This window comes from Hydractinia symbiolongicarpus, chromosome 9 (genome assembly GCF_029227915.1).
Source record: "Hydractinia symbiolongicarpus strain clone_291-10 chromosome 9, HSymV2.1, whole genome shotgun sequence".
Taxonomy (NCBI): Eukaryota; Metazoa; Cnidaria; class Hydrozoa; order Anthoathecata; family Hydractiniidae; genus Hydractinia; species Hydractinia symbiolongicarpus.
In genome coordinates this window covers 11,620,248-11,638,962 of record NC_079883.1, presented here as the reverse complement: position 1 = coordinate 11,638,962, position 18,715 = coordinate 11,620,248, and the positions used below count along the sequence as shown (strand labels likewise).

The window sequence follows — 18,715 nt, the reverse complement described above, 5'->3', positions numbered from 1 at the left end:
CCACAGTAAAAAAATTCACTCACAGAAGTCCCTTTCTTTCATGGCTACAAACACGAAGAATTCTGTCGTAAGTAAAACGAATGCGCAAGCCAAAATGACGATGGGGCGAAGTCATAAGCATGGCCCTGTGGCCCAATGGATAAGGCATCTGACTACGAATCAGGGGATTCCAGGTTCGACTCCTGGCAGGGTCGCACTGTCGCATTTCGGCTGCATGGTCTACTGTGTAACGCGCGCGCACGTTCTGGCGTAATGCGTTGATAAACGGAATGTACGCAGACATATTGGAAAGTAATATCACGCACTTAGTATCGTCGCCTTTGTTAGCATTCATGTAAGTTACCATCCACTCGCTACAGTCGCTCTCCATCCTACGGCTAAATCAACAGCCGTGATTTTTACTATGTCGCCGTCCATCCGTACGCGGTGACAGTTGTAAGCTTTACAGTAACGTGACATGCTCCACAAGCAGTTACGGTGTGTGGACGATGCCTATCATGGCAACGCTTGTTCTTTATCGCTTCTCGGCCTAATGGCTAAGATCAAGTGTAGTATCTGTTCTTATCAGTTTAATATCTGGTAGGCCATTCTCTGAATGGTCAGTATATTAATCTGATTTTTGGCCTTGGGTCATGGAGGTGGATTCATTCACGCCGTGACCACGGGTTGCCTTGGTGTTGCACTATTACCGATGGCGGCCCACATAAGCAATAAAAGAATAATAGCAGTCCTCTTTCCGACGGCACTCTGCATAGTCTACGGCGGGAACAAAACGCGTACACTGGGGGAGAATACAGCCTATGCCCCGCGACACGGCAGTTTATAACACACTCAAGCCACAAGCATTAACAAACTTTGAAGGGTACCCTCATGCTACGGTGCAGTTCCAACTCATACTTACCTGACGGGGAAGTAAAGACTGATCAATGAGGGTTTTCTTCCAGAGTGAGGCTCTTGCATTGCACTACGCTTGGGCTGACCTCTGCGATTACTGCAAACGTCAGTAACTCGACCGTACAATTTCTGGTAGTGGGGGCCTGCGTCCGCGCTCGCCCCCTCCTTAAGTCAAAATGAATGAGCTTAGAAAAGTTGCGCGGCCAAATGTCGGTGGTGACTTAAACGCTAAGGTAAAACCTCGCTTGGCTGTTACGAAACGTGATTGCGATATAAGTCCTCGGAAGGCGGCGGAATTTTATTTTATTTGCCATTCCGTCAGGGTTATTGGATGATCGGCAATAGATCGAGTTTGTATGCATTTGAAAGCTCTTTTTTCTCGTACTATCACCTGAAAATGTCGTAGGAAAATGTCATAGGAAACACTTTCAACAACCGCCACGTTCCTTAATTGTTATAACAAGAAATATATCACAGCAAATGAAAATGAAAAGCCTACGACACCGGGAGTTCCCAGGCGGTCCCCCATCCAAGTACTATCCCGGCCCGACGATGCTTAACTTCCGTGATCAGACGAGAACGGGTGTGTTCATCGTGGTATGGCCGTAGACATTAGTAGGTGCAAATACGTGCAATTTATTTTGACGTTGTGATCAAATTTTTTTATTTAATTTCTTTGAGTTACTTAGGACAAGGCGTATGCATGGATTATCTATTAGACTTTAAGGTTATAGTTTTGTGAAAAAAACAATGTTTTTTTAAAGATGTGTGGCTATAAAAATAGCCGTTGTTTTCTGAGTGTAGCGGTTTACTTCTTCTGTCCTTTGTCGTTCTTCTTTGGGAGTAAGACAGCTTGAATGTTTGGCAAAACACCACCAGCTGCAATGGTTACACCGCTCAAAAGTTTGTTTAATTCTTCATCATTACGAACAGCCAATTGTAAATGTCTTGGAATAATCCTAGCTTTTTTGTTGTCTCTTGCTGCGTTACCAGCCAACTCCAATATCTCAGCAGATAAATATTCCAAGACGGCTGCTAAGTAAACTGGTGCTCCAGATCCAATTCGGTTAGCATAGTGCCCTCTACGAAGGAATCTATGCACTCTACCGACTGGAAATTGAAGTCCAGCTCTTGAGGATCTTGTCTTGGCTTTAGCCTTAGCTTTTCCACCTTTTCCACGTCCAGACATAACTGCGATTTGATTTGTAAGTTAATACAAAAACGTACGAATATTTAACGTAAGTGTTAACGAAATAAACTTTACTCGTTTTTTCATCATAAAAATAGGATCGAAATCATGTTTTTTTAACCAATCATAATTAAGTATTAAACAAAAGATTTTTTTTTTAACCAATTAAATTGCGTATCGGCGTTTTCGGATCGAATTCGATCCGATTTTTTTACTTATAAACAAAAAGTTTTGACTTGCAGTTTAATGCTTATTTACAAGTTAAGTAGCAAAAATTTTTAACCATGTCTGACGCAGCAGCTAAAGGAGGAAAACAGGCACCTAAAGTAGCCAAGAAAGGTGAAAAAAGAGCCGGCAAAAAAGGAGGAAAGATTGGTGGAACTGGTGAAAAGAAACGCAAGAGAAAGAGAAAGGAAAGTTATGCTATTTACATCTACAATGTTTTGAAACAAGTTCACCCAGATGTCGGAGTTTCAAGCAAAGCTATGAGCATCATGAACTCATTTGTCAACGACATCTTTGAGCGCATTGCTTCCGAAGCTTCGCGTTTGGCTCTTCAAAACAAAAAGTCGACCATCTCTTCTCGTGAAATTCAAACCGCAGTACGTCTTCTCTTGCCTGGAGAACTTGCAAAACACGCAGTCAGTGAAGGAACAAAAGCCGTCACAAAATACACAAGCAGCAAGTAAACCAACGTCTACCAAACACAAACGGTCTTTTTTAAGACCACACATCTTTAAAAAAACATTTACTTGGCGTCACTACAAGTTAACCGAAGTTAATAAAACTTCTAAATAATGTGCTTAAGAACACTAGCCTACATTTAAAATACTTCCCCATGTGTGTGTGGATTAGCTTCACTTTTCATACGTATTATTAGCTGTACTTGCAGAAAAGACAAGTACATTGATCCATGTTATTGCTTACATTTAACTTAACCCAGCTTTTCACGGAAACACTCCCAGGCAAATTAACCCTACAAAGTATTTCTAAATTTTTTTTGTGTCATATATGACATAGTATCGTATAGCAATAAATGTAACTGTGACAAGACTTTACACATTGTGTAATTTGGAAGCGTGCACAAAGTAATGTTTTAAAAGATTTGTGGCTATAAAAATAGCCGTTTTTGTTGAGCAATGACAACGCTTAACCTCCGAATCCGTAAAGAGTTCTTCCTTGACGTTTTAAGGCATAAACAACATCCATAGCGGTAACGGTCTTGCGTTTAGCGTGCTCTGTGTAGGTTACAGCATCACGAATAACATTCTCTAAGAAAACCTTCAGTACACCTCTGGTTTCCTCATAGATAAGGCCAGAGATACGTTTGACACCACCTCGTCGAGCAAGACGCCGAATAGCAGGTTTTGTGATTCCCTGAATGTTATCACGAAGAATTTTTCGGTGACGTTTAGCACCTCCTTTTCCCAATCCTTTACCTCCTTTTCCGCGTCCAGACATATTGATATAGTTGCGTACAGAACGAGTACAAAAACAACGTTTGAGTTAACAGAATTCAGACAGCTTTAAAAAGAGGCCATAAAATTACCTACTGCTCGTGGAAACACCCTAATTAACCAATAGAGTTGCGTCATTACAAAATGTTCCGAACATTTTGTACATTTTTTTAAGTAAAACTGTAGTTTTTTTAAAAATTCGTGGTCTTAATGTTTCAGTAAGGCAATAAATTTGGCATCGTTGGAATTCGCCAAACCTTCTGCTACTTACTAAAAAAAAAAAAAGTCAAAAGCTTTTGTGTATCAGAAGATACAGCCGTTTTCCCGTAGCCAAAAAACACAGATTTTATAAAAATGTTAAAGTAATGAGCGTAATGTCATTATGCAGCCAATCAGAAATTACTTTCTTAGCACCAATCAAATGGTTTGTTTTGAACCTTAGCTGTCAATCAATATGAGAAATAAAACTTTGGCGCGATAGTGCATTTTAGACCGTCTTGTGTATCCGTACTACATCGACTTCTTAAAATATGGCTCGTACAAAGCAAACTGCACGTAAATCTACTGGAGGAAAGGCTCCACGAAAACAACTCGCCACTAAAGCTGCGAGGAAAAGCGCACCAGCTACTGGAGGAGTGAAAAAACCACATCGTTACAGACCTGGTACAGTTGCTCTCAGAGAAATCAGAAGATACCAGAAGTCAACCGAGCTCTTGATCCGCAAGTTGCCTTTCCAGCGTCTTGTGCGAGAAATTGCTCAGGACTTCAAAACAGATCTGCGATTCCAGAGCACAGCCGTTATGGCTCTGCAAGAGGCTTCTGAAGCGTACCTTGTTGGCTTGTTCGAGGATACTAACTTGTGTGCCATTCACGCAAAACGAGTTACAATCATGCCTAAAGACATCCAGTTGGCAAGAAGAATTCGTGGGGAACGTGCCTAAGCATCTTACCAAACAAAAAACGGCTATTTTTATAGCCACACATCCATAAAAAATATTACGGCTAGCTTTTTATATCAAACTTTGTCCTGCTTTCTGTTTAAATTTTATGCTACATAAAAATTTTATGCTACATAAAGTTTGACAATGTTAAAAATATGAAGGGCAAGAAAAGTAAAAGCAAGAAAATAAGAAATTTAAAAACGAAAATACTTAAACTTAGGGAATCTAATCTTAAATTTACTCTTTTTTAACTGTTTAAGTGACTTAAACAAGTTTAACTTTGTACCAAGATAATGTTTTTTTGTAAATGTGTGGCTATAAAAATAGCCGTTTGTTAATGTAATAGCCAGATACACACAAATTATTTTTTTGCGGTCTTCTTTGCTGCCTTTTTGGGAGTCTTTTTGACCTTCTTTGCTGCAGGTTTTTTAGCAACAGGCTTCTTTGTGGGTTTCTTAGCTGCTGGTTTCTTAGCCGAGGCTTTCTTTGTGGCAGGCTTCTTTGCTGCTTTCTTTGGCGTGCTCTTCTTTGCTGGCTTCTTTTTTGGTGTACTTTTCTTTGCAGTAGGCTTCTTTGCCGTTGGCTTTTTTGCTGCGGCCTTTTTCTTAGGTTTTTCTTTTTTTACCTGACCTAGCTTGAATGATCCAGAAGCACCAGTGCCTTTAGTTTGAATCAAATCGCCTGATGTTACTCCTCGTTTAAGAGCCATTTTCAGATGATGATCTGAGTTTTCAGCAACTTTGTAATTTGCATGAATATATTTTGTAATAGCTTGGCGAGATGAACCACCGCGTTCCTTTAGGGTAGCGATAGCAGCCTTGATCATGTCCACATATTTAGGGTGATCAGCTGTCTTCTTTGCAGCAGGTTTCTTCTTGGGTGCGATTTTCTTTGGAGAAGCTGCTTCACTCATTTTTAATGTTTTCTTACAACAATCCAACGATAAACGATGCTTGTTATCACAGTAGAAGTATACTAAACATTACCGTGTAAATGAGATATAATTTAAGACGGTGCGAAGTATGCGGACGTAAAAGTACCACTCCCGGGAATTGATTTGGCGCGAAAACAGAAATGTGTGTTTCTGTACATCGTATAATGTCCGTTTTGGGTGCCGCGACTATGCGAAAGCATGTTAATTTTTATTTGTAGTACGACGCAATAGTCTGCAAGAGAAGCTGCTGGAGTTTGAGGTCTTCAGCATTACATCTAGTCTGTTAATTTGGGCTTCTTCCGCGCTCGTGTTAGGATTTTCATAAAGCGTTCTTTGGTTTGCGTTGCGTATGTCGGCCTACATCATCGACACGGCCTGTTTCCGGCTATTAGGAGCAATTCATATATTGGGCACTGCGTTTCGACTTTTTTATTAGACCACAGTAAAAAAATTCACTCACAGAAGTCCCTTTCTTTCATGGCTACAAACACGAAGAATTCTGTCGTAAGTAAAACGAATGCGCAAGCCAAAATGACGATGGGGCGAAGTCATAAGCATGGCCCTGTGGCCCAATGGATAAGGCATCTGACTACGAATCAGGGGATTCCAGGTTCGACTCCTGGCAGGGTCGCACTGTCGCATTTCGGCTGCATGGTCTACTGTGTAACGCGCGCGCACGTTCTGGCGTAATGCGTTGATAAACGGAATGTACGCAGACATATTGGAAAGTAATATCACGCACTTAGTATCGTCGCCTTTGTTAGCATTCATGTAAGTTACCATCCACTCGCTACAGTCGCTCTCCATCCTACGGCTAAATCAACAGCCGTGATTTTTACTATGTCGCCGTCCATCCGTACGCGGTGACAGTTGTAAGCTTTACAGTAACGTGACATGCTCCACAAGCAGTTACGGTGTGTGGACGATGCCTATCATGGCAACGCTTGTTCTTTATCGCTTCTCGGCCTAATGGCTAAGATCAAGTGTAGTATCTGTTCTTATCAGTTTAATATCTGGTAGGCCATTCTCTGAATGGTCAGTATATTAATCTGATTTTTGGCCTTGGGTCATGGAGGTGGATTCATTCACGCCGTGACCACGGGTTGCCTTGGTGTTGCACTATTACCGATGGCGGCCCACATAAGCAATAAAAGAATAATAGCAGTCCTCTTTCCGACGGCACTCTGCATAGTCTACGGCGGGAACAAAACGCGTACACTGGGGGAGAATACAGCCTATGCCCCGCGACACGGCAGTTTATAACACACTCAAGCCACAAGCATTAACAAACTTTGAAGGGTACCCTCATGCTACGGTGCAGTTCCAACTCATACTTACCTGACGGGGAAGTAAAGACTGATCAATGAGGGTTTTCTTCCAGAGTGAGGCTCTTGCATTGCACTACGCTTGGGCTGACCTCTGCGATTACTGCAAACGTCAGTAACTCGACCGTACAATTTCTGGTAGTGGGGGCCTGCGTCCGCGCTCGCCCCCTCCTTAAGTCAAAATGAATGAGCTTAGAAAAGTTGCGCGGCCAAATGTCGGTGGTGACTTAAACGCTAAGGTAAAACCTCGCTTGGCTGTTACGAAACGTGATTGCGATATAAGTCCTCGGAAGGCGGCGGAATTTTATTTTATTTGCCATTCCGTCAGGGTTATTGGATGATCGGCAATAGATCGAGTTTGTATGCATTTGAAAGCTCTTTTTTCTCGTACTATCACCTGAAAATGTCGTAGGAAAATGTCATAGGAAACACTTTCAACAACCGCCACGTTCCTTAATTGTTATAACAAGAAATATATCACAGCAAATGAAAATGAAAAGCCTACGACACCGGGAGTTCCCAGGCGGTCCCCCATCCAAGTACTATCCCGGCCCGACGATGCTTAACTTCCGTGATCAGACGAGAACGGGTGTGTTCATCGTGGTATGGCCGTAGACATTAGTAGGTGCAAATACGTGCAATTTATTTTGACGTTGTGATCAAATTTTTTTATTTAATTTCTTTGAGTTACTTAGGACAAGGCGTATGCATGGATTATCTATTAGACTTTAAGGTTATAGTTTTGTGAAAAAAACAATGTTTTTTTAAAGATGTGTGGCTATAAAAATAGCCGTTGTTTTCTGAGTGTAGCGGTTTACTTCTTCTGTCCTTTGTCGTTCTTCTTTGGGAGTAAGACAGCTTGAATGTTTGGCAAAACACCACCAGCTGCAATGGTTACACCGCTCAAAAGTTTGTTTAATTCTTCATCATTACGAACAGCCAATTGTAAATGTCTTGGAATAATCCTAGCTTTTTTGTTGTCTCTTGCTGCGTTACCAGCCAACTCCAATATCTCAGCAGATAAATATTCCAAGACGGCTGCTAAGTAAACTGGTGCTCCAGATCCAATTCGGTTAGCATAGTGCCCTCTACGAAGGAATCTATGCACTCTACCGACTGGAAATTGAAGTCCAGCTCTTGAGGATCTTGTCTTGGCTTTAGCCTTAGCTTTTCCACCTTTTCCACGTCCAGACATAACTGCGATTTGATTTGTAAGTTAATACAAAAACGTACGAATATTTAACGTAAGTGTTAACGAAATAAACTTTACTCGTTTTTTCATCATAAAAATAGGATCGAAATCATGTTTTTTTAACCAATCATAATTAAGTATTAAACAAAAGATTTTTTTTTTAACCAATTAAATTGCGTATCGGCGTTTTCGGATCGAATTCGATCCGATTTTTTTACTTATAAACAAAAAGTTTTGACTTGCAGTTTAATGCTTATTTACAAGTTAAGTAGCAAAAATTTTTAACCATGTCTGACGCAGCAGCTAAAGGAGGAAAACAGGCACCTAAAGTAGCCAAGAAAGGTGAAAAAAGAGCCGGCAAAAAAGGAGGAAAGATTGGTGGAACTGGTGAAAAGAAACGCAAGAGAAAGAGAAAGGAAAGTTATGCTATTTACATCTACAATGTTTTGAAACAAGTTCACCCAGATGTCGGAGTTTCAAGCAAAGCTATGAGCATCATGAACTCATTTGTCAACGACATCTTTGAGCGCATTGCTTCCGAAGCTTCGCGTTTGGCTCTTCAAAACAAAAAGTCGACCATCTCTTCTCGTGAAATTCAAACCGCAGTACGTCTTCTCTTGCCTGGAGAACTTGCAAAACACGCAGTCAGTGAAGGAACAAAAGCCGTCACAAAATACACAAGCAGCAAGTAAACCAACGTCTACCAAACACAAACGGTCTTTTTTAAGACCACACATCTTTAAAAAAACATTTACTTGGCGTCACTACAAGTTAACCGAAGTTAATAAAACTTCTAAATAATGTGCTTAAGAACACTAGCCTACATTTAAAATACTTCCCCATGTGTGTGTGGATTAGCTTCACTTTTCATACGTATTATTAGCTGTACTTGCAGAAAAGACAAGTACATTGATCCATGTTATTGCTTACATTTAACTTAACCCAGCTTTTCACGGAAACACTCCCAGGCAAATTAACCCTACAAAGTATTTCTAAATTTTTTTTGTGTCATATATGACATAGTATCGTATAGCAATAAATGTAACTGTGACAAGACTTTACACATTGTGTAATTTGGAAGCGTGCACAAAGTAATGTTTTAAAAGATTTGTGGCTATAAAAATAGCCGTTTTTGTTGAGCAATGACAACGCTTAACCTCCGAATCCGTAAAGAGTTCTTCCTTGACGTTTTAAGGCATAAACAACATCCATAGCGGTAACGGTCTTGCGTTTAGCGTGCTCTGTGTAGGTTACAGCATCACGAATAACATTCTCTAAGAAAACCTTCAGTACACCTCTGGTTTCCTCATAGATAAGGCCAGAGATACGTTTGACACCACCTCGTCGAGCAAGACGCCGAATAGCAGGTTTTGTGATTCCCTGAATGTTATCACGAAGAATTTTTCGGTGACGTTTAGCACCTCCTTTTCCCAATCCTTTACCTCCTTTTCCGCGTCCAGACATATTGATATAGTTGCGTACAGAACGAGTACAAAAACAACGTTTGAGTTAACAGAATTCAGACAGCTTTAAAAAGAGGCCATAAAATTACCTACTGCTCGTGGAAACACCCTAATTAACCAATAGAGTTGCGTCATTACAAAATGTTCCGAACATTTTGTACATTTTTTTAAGTAAAACTGTAGTTTTTTTAAAAATTCGTGGTCTTAATGTTTCAGTAAGGCAATAAATTTGGCATCGTTGGAATTCGCCAAACCTTCTGCTACTTACTAAAAAAAAAAAAAGTCAAAAGCTTTTGTGTATCAGAAGATACAGCCGTTTTCCCGTAGCCAAAAAACACAGATTTTATAAAAATGTTAAAGTAATGAGCGTAATGTCATTATGCAGCCAATCAGAAATTACTTTCTTAGCACCAATCAAATGGTTTGTTTTGAACCTTAGCTGTCAATCAATATGAGAAATAAAACTTTGGCGCGATAGTGCATTTTAGACCGTCTTGTGTATCCGTACTACATCGACTTCTTAAAATATGGCTCGTACAAAGCAAACTGCACGTAAATCTACTGGAGGAAAGGCTCCACGAAAACAACTCGCCACTAAAGCTGCGAGGAAAAGCGCACCAGCTACTGGAGGAGTGAAAAAACCACATCGTTACAGACCTGGTACAGTTGCTCTCAGAGAAATCAGAAGATACCAGAAGTCAACCGAGCTCTTGATCCGCAAGTTGCCTTTCCAGCGTCTTGTGCGAGAAATTGCTCAGGACTTCAAAACAGATCTGCGATTCCAGAGCACAGCCGTTATGGCTCTGCAAGAGGCTTCTGAAGCGTACCTTGTTGGCTTGTTCGAGGATACTAACTTGTGTGCCATTCACGCAAAACGAGTTACAATCATGCCTAAAGACATCCAGTTGGCAAGAAGAATTCGTGGGGAACGTGCCTAAGCATCTTACCAAACAAAAAACGGCTATTTTTATAGCCACACATCCATAAAAAATATTACGGCTAGCTTTTTATATCAAACTTTGTCCTGCTTTCTGTTTAAATTTTATGCTACATAAAAATTTTATGCTACATAAAGTTTGACAATGTTAAAAATATGAAGGGCAAGAAAAGTAAAAGCAAGAAAATAAGAAATTTAAAAACGAAAATACTTAAACTTAGGGAATCTAATCTTAAATTTACTCTTTTTTAACTGTTTAAGTGACTTAAACAAGTTTAACTTTGTACCAAGATAATGTTTTTTTGTAAATGTGTGGCTATAAAAATAGCCGTTTGTTAATGTAATAGCCAGATACACACAAATTATTTTTTTGCGGTCTTCTTTGCTGCCTTTTTGGGAGTCTTTTTGACCTTCTTTGCTGCAGGTTTTTTAGCAACAGGCTTCTTTGTGGGTTTCTTAGCTGCTGGTTTCTTAGCCGAGGCTTTCTTTGTGGCAGGCTTCTTTGCTGCTTTCTTTGGCGTGCTCTTCTTTGCTGGCTTCTTTTTTGGTGTACTTTTCTTTGCAGTAGGCTTCTTTGCCGTTGGCTTTTTTGCTGCGGCCTTTTTCTTAGGTTTTTCTTTTTTTACCTGACCTAGCTTGAATGATCCAGAAGCACCAGTGCCTTTAGTTTGAATCAAATCGCCTGATGTTACTCCTCGTTTAAGAGCCATTTTCAGATGATGATCTGAGTTTTCAGCAACTTTGTAATTTGCATGAATATATTTTGTAATAGCTTGGCGAGATGAACCACCGCGTTCCTTTAGGGTAGCGATAGCAGCCTTGATCATGTCCACATATTTAGGGTGATCAGCTGTCTTCTTTGCAGCAGGTTTCTTCTTGGGTGCGATTTTCTTTGGAGAAGCTGCTTCACTCATTTTTAATGTTTTCTTACAACAATCCAACGATAAACGATGCTTGTTATCACAGTAGAAGTATACTAAACATTACCGTGTAAATGAGATATAATTTAAGACGGTGCGAAGTATGCGGACGTAAAAGTACCACTCCCGGGAATTGATTTGGCGCGAAAACAGAAATGTGTGTTTCTGTACATCGTATAATGTCCGTTTTGGGTGCCGCGACTATGCGAAAGCATGTTAATTTTTATTTGTAGTACGACGCAATAGTCTGCAAGAGAAGCTGCTGGAGTTTGAGGTCTTCAGCATTACATCTAGTCTGTTAATTTGGGCTTCTTCCGCGCTCGTGTTAGGATTTTCATAAAGCGTTCTTTGGTTTGCGTTGCGTATGTCGGCCTACATCATCGACACGGCCTGTTTCCGGCTATTAGGAGCAATTCATATATTGGGCACTGCGTTTCGACTTTTTTATTAGACCACAGTAAAAAAATTCACTCACAGAAGTCCCTTTCTTTCATGGCTACAAACACGAAGAATTCTGTCGTAAGTAAAACGAATGCGCAAGCCAAAATGACGATGGGGCGAAGTCATAAGCATGGCCCTGTGGCCCAATGGATAAGGCATCTGACTACGAATCAGGGGATTCCAGGTTCGACTCCTGGCAGGGTCGCACTGTCGCATTTCGGCTGCATGGTCTACTGTGTAACGCGCGCGCACGTTCTGGCGTAATGCGTTGATAAACGGAATGTACGCAGACATATTGGAAAGTAATATCACGCACTTAGTATCGTCGCCTTTGTTAGCATTCATGTAAGTTACCATCCACTCGCTACAGTCGCTCTCCATCCTACGGCTAAATCAACAGCCGTGATTTTTACTATGTCGCCGTCCATCCGTACGCGGTGACAGTTGTAAGCTTTACAGTAACGTGACATGCTCCACAAGCAGTTACGGTGTGTGGACGATGCCTATCATGGCAACGCTTGTTCTTTATCGCTTCTCGGCCTAATGGCTAAGATCAAGTGTAGTATCTGTTCTTATCAGTTTAATATCTGGTAGGCCATTCTCTGAATGGTCAGTATATTAATCTGATTTTTGGCCTTGGGTCATGGAGGTGGATTCATTCACGCCGTGACCACGGGTTGCCTTGGTGTTGCACTATTACCGATGGCGGCCCACATAAGCAATAAAAGAATAATAGCAGTCCTCTTTCCGACGGCACTCTGCATAGTCTACGGCGGGAACAAAACGCGTACACTGGGGGAGAATACAGCCTATGCCCCGCGACACGGCAGTTTATAACACACTCAAGCCACAAGCATTAACAAACTTTGAAGGGTACCCTCATGCTACGGTGCAGTTCCAACTCATACTTACCTGACGGGGAAGTAAAGACTGATCAATGAGGGTTTTCTTCCAGAGTGAGGCTCTTGCATTGCACTACGCTTGGGCTGACCTCTGCGATTACTGCAAACGTCAGTAACTCGACCGTACAATTTCTGGTAGTGGGGGCCTGCGTCCGCGCTCGCCCCCTCCTTAAGTCAAAATGAATGAGCTTAGAAAAGTTGCGCGGCCAAATGTCGGTGGTGACTTAAACGCTAAGGTAAAACCTCGCTTGGCTGTTACGAAACGTGATTGCGATATAAGTCCTCGGAAGGCGGCGGAATTTTATTTTATTTGCCATTCCGTCAGGGTTATTGGATGATCGGCAATAGATCGAGTTTGTATGCATTTGAAAGCTCTTTTTTCTCGTACTATCACCTGAAAATGTCGTAGGAAAATGTCATAGGAAACACTTTCAACAACCGCCACGTTCCTTAATTGTTATAACAAGAAATATATCACAGCAAATGAAAATGAAAAGCCTACGACACCGGGAGTTCCCAGGCGGTCCCCCATCCAAGTACTATCCCGGCCCGACGATGCTTAACTTCCGTGATCAGACGAGAACGGGTGTGTTCATCGTGGTATGGCCGTAGACATTAGTAGGTGCAAATACGTGCAATTTATTTTGACGTTGTGATCAAATTTTTTTATTTAATTTCTTTGAGTTACTTAGGACAAGGCGTATGCATGGATTATCTATTAGACTTTAAGGTTATAGTTTTGTGAAAAAAACAATGTTTTTTTAAAGATGTGTGGCTATAAAAATAGCCGTTGTTTTCTGAGTGTAGCGGTTTACTTCTTCTGTCCTTTGTCGTTCTTCTTTGGGAGTAAGACAGCTTGAATGTTTGGCAAAACACCACCAGCTGCAATGGTTACACCGCTCAAAAGTTTGTTTAATTCTTCATCATTACGAACAGCCAATTGTAAATGTCTTGGAATAATCCTAGCTTTTTTGTTGTCTCTTGCTGCGTTACCAGCCAACTCCAATATCTCAGCAGATAAATATTCCAAGACGGCTGCTAAGTAAACTGGTGCTCCAGATCCAATTCGGTTAGCATAGTGCCCTCTACGAAGGAATCTATGCACTCTACCGACTGGAAATTGAAGTCCAGCTCTTGAGGATCTTGTCTTGGCTTTAGCCTTAGCTTTTCCACCTTTTCCACGTCCAGACATAACTGCGATTTGATTTGTAAGTTAATACAAAAACGTACGAATATTTAACGTAAGTGTTAACGAAATAAACTTTACTCGTTTTTTCATCATAAAAATAGGATCGAAATCATGTTTTTTTAACCAATCATAATTAAGTATTAAACAAAAGATTTTTTTTTTAACCAATTAAATTGCGTATCGGCGTTTTCGGATCGAATTCGATCCGATTTTTTTACTTATAAACAAAAAGTTTTGACTTGCAGTTTAATGCTTATTTACAAGTTAAGTAGCAAAAATTTTTAACCATGTCTGACGCAGCAGCTAAAGGAGGAAAACAGGCACCTAAAGTAGCCAAGAAAGGTGAAAAAAGAGCCGGCAAAAAAGGAGGAAAGATTGGTGGAACTGGTGAAAAGAAACGCAAGAGAAAGAGAAAGGAAAGTTATGCTATTTACATCTACAATGTTTTGAAACAAGTTCACCCAGATGTCGGAGTTTCAAGCAAAGCTATGAGCATCATGAACTCATTTGTCAACGACATCTTTGAGCGCATTGCTTCCGAAGCTTCGCGTTTGGCTCTTCAAAACAAAAAGTCGACCATCTCTTCTCGTGAAATTCAAACCGCAGTACGTCTTCTCTTGCCTGGAGAACTTGCAAAACACGCAGTCAGTGAAGGAACAAAAGCCGTCACAAAATACACAAGCAGCAAGTAAACCAACGTCTACCAAACACAAACGGTCTTTTTTAAGACCACACATCTTTAAAAAAACATTTACTTGGCGTCACTACAAGTTAACCGAAGTTAATAAAACTTCTAAATAATGTGCTTAAGAACACTAGCCTACATTTAAAATACTTCCCCATGTGTGTGTGGATTAGCTTCACTTTTCATACGTATTATTAGCTGTACTTGCAGAAAAGACAAGTACATTGATCCATGTTATTGCTTACATTTAACTTAACCCAGCTTTTCACGGAAACACTCCCAGGCAAATTAACCCTACAAAGTATTTCTAAATTTTTTTTGTGTCATATATGACATAGTATCGTATAGCAATAAATGTAACTGTGACAAGACTTTACACATTGTGTAATTTGGAAGCGTGCACAAAGTAATGTTTTAAAAGATTTGTGGCTATAAAAATAGCCGTTTTTGTTGAGCAATGACAACGCTTAACCTCCGAATCCGTAAAGAGTTCTTCCTTGACGTTTTAAGGCATAAACAACATCCATAGCGGTAACGGTCTTGCGTTTAGCGTGCTCTGTGTAGGTTACAGCATCACGAATAACATTCTCTAAGAAAACCTTCAGTACACCTCTGGTTTCCTCATAGATAAGGCCAGAGATACGTTTGACACCACCTCGTCGAGCAAGACGCCGAATAGCAGGTTTTGTGATTCCCTGAATGTTATCACGAAGAATTTTTCGGTGACGTTTAGCACCTCCTTTTCCCAATCCTTTACCTCCTTTTCCGCGTCCAGACATATTGATATAGTTGCGTACAGAACGAGTACAAAAACAACGTTTGAGTTAACAGAATTCAGACAGCTTTAAAAAGAGGCCATAAAATTACCTACTGCTCGTGGAAACACCCTAATTAACCAATAGAGTTGCGTCATTACAAAATGTTCCGAACATTTTGTACATTTTTTTAAGTAAAACTGTAGTTTTTTTAAAAATTCGTGGTCTTAATGTTTCAGTAAGGCAATAAATTTGGCATCGTTGGAATTCGCCAAACCTTCTGCTACTTACTAAAAAAAAAAAAAGTCAAAAGCTTTTGTGTATCAGAAGATACAGCCGTTTTCCCGTAGCCAAAAAACACAGATTTTATAAAAATGTTAAAGTAATGAGCGTAATGTCATTATGCAGCCAATCAGAAATTACACGCAGTCAGTGAAGGAACAAAAGCCGTCACAAAATACACAAGCAGCAAGTAAACCAACGTCTACCAAACACAAACGGTCTTTTTTAAGACCACACATCTTTAAAAAAACATTTACTTGGCGTCACTACAAGTTAACCGAAGTTAATAAAACTTCTAAATAATGTGCTTAAGAACACTAGCCTACATTTAAAATACTTCCCCATGTGTGTGTGGATTAGCTTCACTTTTCATACGTATTATTAGCTGTACTTGCAGAAAAGACAAGTACATTGATCCATGTTATTGCTTACATTTAACTTAACCCAGCTTTTCACGGAAACACTCCCAGGCAAATTAACCCTACAAAGTATTTCTAAATTTTTTTTGTGTCATATATGACATAGTATCGTATAGCAATAAATGTAACTGTGACAAGACTTTACACATTGTGTAATTTGGAAGCGTGCACAAAGTAATGTTTTAAAAGATTTGTGGCTATAAAAATAGCCGTTTTTGTTGAGCAATGACAACGCTTAACCTCCGAATCCGTAAAGAGTTCTTCCTTGACGTTTTAAGGCATAAACAACATCCATAGCGGTAACGGTCTTGCGTTTAGCGTGCTCTGTGTAGGTTACAGCATCACGAATAACATTCTCTAAGAAAACCTTCAGTACACCTCTGGTTTCCTCATAGATAAGGCCAGAGATACGTTTGACACCACCTCGTCGAGCAAGACGCCGAATAGCAGGTTTTGTGATTCCCTGAATGTTATCACGAAGAATTTTTCGGTGACGTTTAGCACCTCCTTTTCCCAATCCTTTACCTCCTTTTCCGCGTCCAGACATATTGATATAGTTGCGTACAGAACGAGTACAAAAACAACGTTTGAGTTAACAGAATTCAGACAGCTTTAAAAAGAGGCCATAAAATTACCTACTGCTCGTGGAAACACCCTAATTAACCAATAGAGTTGCGTCATTACAAAATGTTCCGAACATTTTGTACATTTTTTTAAGTAAAACTGTAGTTTTTTTAAAAATTCGTGGTCTTAATGTTTCAGTAAGGCAATAAATTTGGCATCGTTGGAATTCGCCAAACCTTCTGCTACTTACTAAAAAAAAAAAAAGTCAAAAGCTTTTGTGTATCAGAAGATACAGCCGTTTTCCCGTAGCCAAAAAACACAGATTTTATAAAAATGTTAAAGTAATGAGCGTAATGTCATTATGCAGCCAATCAGAAATTACTTTCTTAGCACCAATCAAATGGTTTGTTTTGAACCTTAGCTGTCAATCAATATGAGAAATAAAACTTTGGCGCGATAGTGCATTTTAGACCGTCTTGTGTATCCGTACTACATCGACTTCTTAAAATATGGCTCGTACAAAGCAAACTGCACGTAAATCTACTGGAGGAAAGGCTCCACGAAAACAACTCGCCACTAAAGCTGCGAGGAAAAGCGCACCAGCTACTGGAGGAGTGAAAAAACCACATCGTTACAGACCTGGTACAGTTGCTCTCAGAGAAATCAGAAGATACCAGAAGTCAACCGAGCTCTTGATCCGCAAGTTGCCTTTCCAGCGTCTTGTGCGAGAAATTGCTCAGGACTTCAAAACAGATCTGCGATTCCAGAGCACAGCCGTTATGGCTCTGCAAGAGGCTTCTGAAGCGTACCTTGTTGGCTTGTTCGAGGATACTAACTTGTGTGCCATTCACGCAAAACGAGTTACAATCATGCCTAAAGACATCCAGTTGGCAAGAAGAATTCGTGGGGAACGTGCCTAAGCATCTTACCAAACAAAAAACGGCTATTTTTATAGCCACACATCCATAAAAAATATTACGGCTAGCTTTTTATATCAAACTTTGTCCTGCTTTCTGTTTAAATTTTATGCTACATAAAAATTTTATGCTACATAAAGTTTGACAATGTTAAAAATATGAAGGGCAAGAAAAGTAAAAGCAAGAAAATAAGAAATTTAAAAACGAAAATACTTAAACTTAGGGAATCTAATCTTAAATTTACTCTTTTTTAACTGTTTAAGTGACTTAAACAAGTTTAACTTTGTACCAAGATAATGTTTTTTTGTAAATGTGTGGCTATAAAAATAGCCGTTTGTTAATGTAATAGCCAGATACACACAAATTATTTTTTTGCGGTCTTCTTTGCTGCCTTTTTGGGAGTCTTTTTGACCTTCTTTGCTGCAGGTTTTTTAGCAACAGGCTTCTTTGTGGGTTTCTTAGCTGCTGGTTTCTTAGCCGAGGCTTTCTTTGTGGCAGGCTTCTTTGCTGCTTTCTTTGGCGTGCTCTTCTTTGCTGGCTTCTTTTTTGGTGTACTTTTCTTTGCAGTAGGCTTCTTTGCCGTTGGCTTTTTTGCTGCGGCCTTTTTCTTAGGTTTTTCTTTTTTTACCTGACCTAGCTTGAATGATCCAGAAGCACCAGTGCCTTTAGTTTGAATCAAATCGCCTGATGTTACTCCTCGTTTAAGAGCCATTTTCAGATGATGATCTGAGTTTTCAGCAACTTTGTAATTTGCATGAATATATTTTGTAATAGCTTGGCGAGATGAACCACCGCGTTCCTTTAGGGTAGCGATAGCAGCCTTGATCATGTCCACATATTTAGGGTGATCAGCTGTCTTCTTTGCAGCAGGTTTCTTCTTGGGTGCGATTTTCTTTGGAGAAGCTGCTTCACTCATTTTTAATGTTTTCTTACAACAATCCAACGATAAACGATGCTTGTTATCACAGTAGAAGTATACTAAACATTACCGTGTAAATGAGATATAATTTAAGACGGTGCGAAGTATGCGGACGTAAAAGTACCACTCCCGGGAATTGATTTGGCGCGAAAACAGAAATGTGTGTTTCTGTACATCGTATAATGTCCGTTTTGGGTGCCGCGACTATGCGAAAGCATGTTAATTTTTATTTGTAGTACGACGCAATAGTCTGCAAGAGAAGCTGCTGGAGTTTGAGGTCTTCAGCATTACATCTAGTCTGTTAATTTGGGCTTCTTCCGCGCTCGTGTTAGGATTTTCATAAAGCGTTCTTTGGTTTGCGTTGCGTATGTCGGCCTACATCATCGACAC

General features: G+C 40.1%; 4 protein-coding genes and 12 non-coding genes across 16 annotated transcripts in view; 12 read left to right on the top strand and 4 right to left on the bottom strand.

Annotated features, from left to right (window-relative positions):
* The window catches only part of LOC130656570 (histone H2B.3-like), a 70,086-nt gene extending 67,885 nt beyond the window's left edge, over positions 1–2,201 (bottom strand). Inside the window, exon 1 of the mRNA XM_057459461.1 lies at positions 2,065–2,201. Coding sequence (XP_057315444.1) covers positions 2,065–2,083 — 19 coding nt within the window. The 5' untranslated portion in view covers positions 2,084–2,201. The remainder of the gene's footprint in view (positions 1–2,064) is intronic.
* Positions 122–194, top strand: Trnar-acg (transfer RNA arginine (anticodon ACG)). Its single transcript has one exon. It is a non-coding gene; the product is annotated as a tRNA-Arg (tRNA).
* On the top strand, positions 517–708 carry LOC130661370 (U2 spliceosomal RNA). Its single transcript, XR_008988563.1, has one exon. It is a non-coding gene; the product is annotated as a U2 spliceosomal RNA (small nuclear RNA).
* LOC130660323 (U1 spliceosomal RNA) lies at positions 894–1,058 on the top strand. The gene has a single exon (XR_008987522.1). It is a non-coding gene; the product is annotated as a U1 spliceosomal RNA (small nuclear RNA).
* Positions 1,387–1,505, bottom strand: LOC130658371 (5S ribosomal RNA). The gene has a single exon (XR_008985587.1). It is a non-coding gene; the product is annotated as a 5S ribosomal RNA (ribosomal RNA).
* A 166-nt stretch (positions 2,202–2,367) lies between the features above and the next one.
* LOC130656571 (histone H2B, gonadal-like) lies at positions 2,368–2,914 on the top strand. The gene has a single exon (XM_057459462.1). It carries the CDS (start codon positions 2,368–2,370, stop codon positions 2,770–2,772), a length of 405 nt encoding a protein of 134 aa, XP_057315445.1. The 3' UTR covers positions 2,773–2,914.
* Positions 2,915–5,973: 3,059 nt separating this feature from the next.
* Trnar-acg (transfer RNA arginine (anticodon ACG)) lies at positions 5,974–6,046 on the top strand. The gene has a single exon. It is a non-coding gene; the product is annotated as a tRNA-Arg (tRNA).
* Positions 6,047–6,368: 322 nt separating this feature from the next.
* LOC130661368 (U2 spliceosomal RNA) lies at positions 6,369–6,560 on the top strand. The gene has a single exon (XR_008988561.1). It is a non-coding gene; the product is annotated as a U2 spliceosomal RNA (small nuclear RNA).
* Positions 6,561–6,745: 185 nt separating this feature from the next.
* Positions 6,746–6,910, top strand: LOC130660322 (U1 spliceosomal RNA). The gene has a single exon (XR_008987521.1). It is a non-coding gene; the product is annotated as a U1 spliceosomal RNA (small nuclear RNA).
* A 328-nt stretch (positions 6,911–7,238) lies between these two features.
* Positions 7,239–7,357, bottom strand: LOC130658370 (5S ribosomal RNA). The gene has a single exon (XR_008985586.1). It is a non-coding gene; the product is annotated as a 5S ribosomal RNA (ribosomal RNA).
* A 707-nt stretch (positions 7,358–8,064) lies between these two features.
* On the top strand, positions 8,065–8,774 carry LOC130657519 (histone H2B, gonadal-like). Its single transcript, XM_057460508.1, has one exon. The coding sequence runs from the start codon at positions 8,220–8,222 to the stop codon at positions 8,622–8,624; it is 405 nt and encodes a 134-aa protein (XP_057316491.1). The 5' UTR covers positions 8,065–8,219; the 3' UTR covers positions 8,625–8,774.
* A 3,051-nt stretch (positions 8,775–11,825) lies between these two features.
* On the top strand, positions 11,826–11,898 carry Trnar-acg (transfer RNA arginine (anticodon ACG)). The gene has a single exon. It is a non-coding gene; the product is annotated as a tRNA-Arg (tRNA).
* Positions 11,899–12,220: 322 nt separating this feature from the next.
* Positions 12,221–12,412, top strand: LOC130661367 (U2 spliceosomal RNA). The gene has a single exon (XR_008988560.1). It is a non-coding gene; the product is annotated as a U2 spliceosomal RNA (small nuclear RNA).
* Positions 12,413–12,597: 185 nt separating this feature from the next.
* On the top strand, positions 12,598–12,762 carry LOC130660320 (U1 spliceosomal RNA). The gene has a single exon (XR_008987520.1). It is a non-coding gene; the product is annotated as a U1 spliceosomal RNA (small nuclear RNA).
* A 328-nt stretch (positions 12,763–13,090) lies between these two features.
* On the bottom strand, positions 13,091–13,209 carry LOC130658369 (5S ribosomal RNA). Its single transcript, XR_008985585.1, has one exon. It is a non-coding gene; the product is annotated as a 5S ribosomal RNA (ribosomal RNA).
* Positions 13,210–13,916: 707 nt separating this feature from the next.
* LOC130657404 (histone H2B, gonadal-like) lies at positions 13,917–14,626 on the top strand. The gene has a single exon (XM_057460386.1). It carries the CDS (start codon positions 14,072–14,074, stop codon positions 14,474–14,476), a length of 405 nt encoding a protein of 134 aa, XP_057316369.1. The 5' UTR covers positions 13,917–14,071; the 3' UTR covers positions 14,477–14,626.
* The last annotated feature ends 4,089 nt before the right edge of the window (positions 14,627–18,715 follow it).

What these genes read in the sequence shown, in the direction of transcription:
- LOC130656571 (XM_057459462.1), top strand. Translation starts at nt 2,368, where the DNA reads ATGTCTGACGCAGCAGCTAAAGGAGGAAAACAGGCACCTAAAGTAGCC.
- LOC130657519 (XM_057460508.1), top strand. Translation starts at nt 8,220, where the DNA reads ATGTCTGACGCAGCAGCTAAAGGAGGAAAACAGGCACCTAAAGTAGCC.
- LOC130657404 (XM_057460386.1), top strand. Translation starts at nt 14,072, where the DNA reads ATGTCTGACGCAGCAGCTAAAGGAGGAAAACAGGCACCTAAAGTAGCC.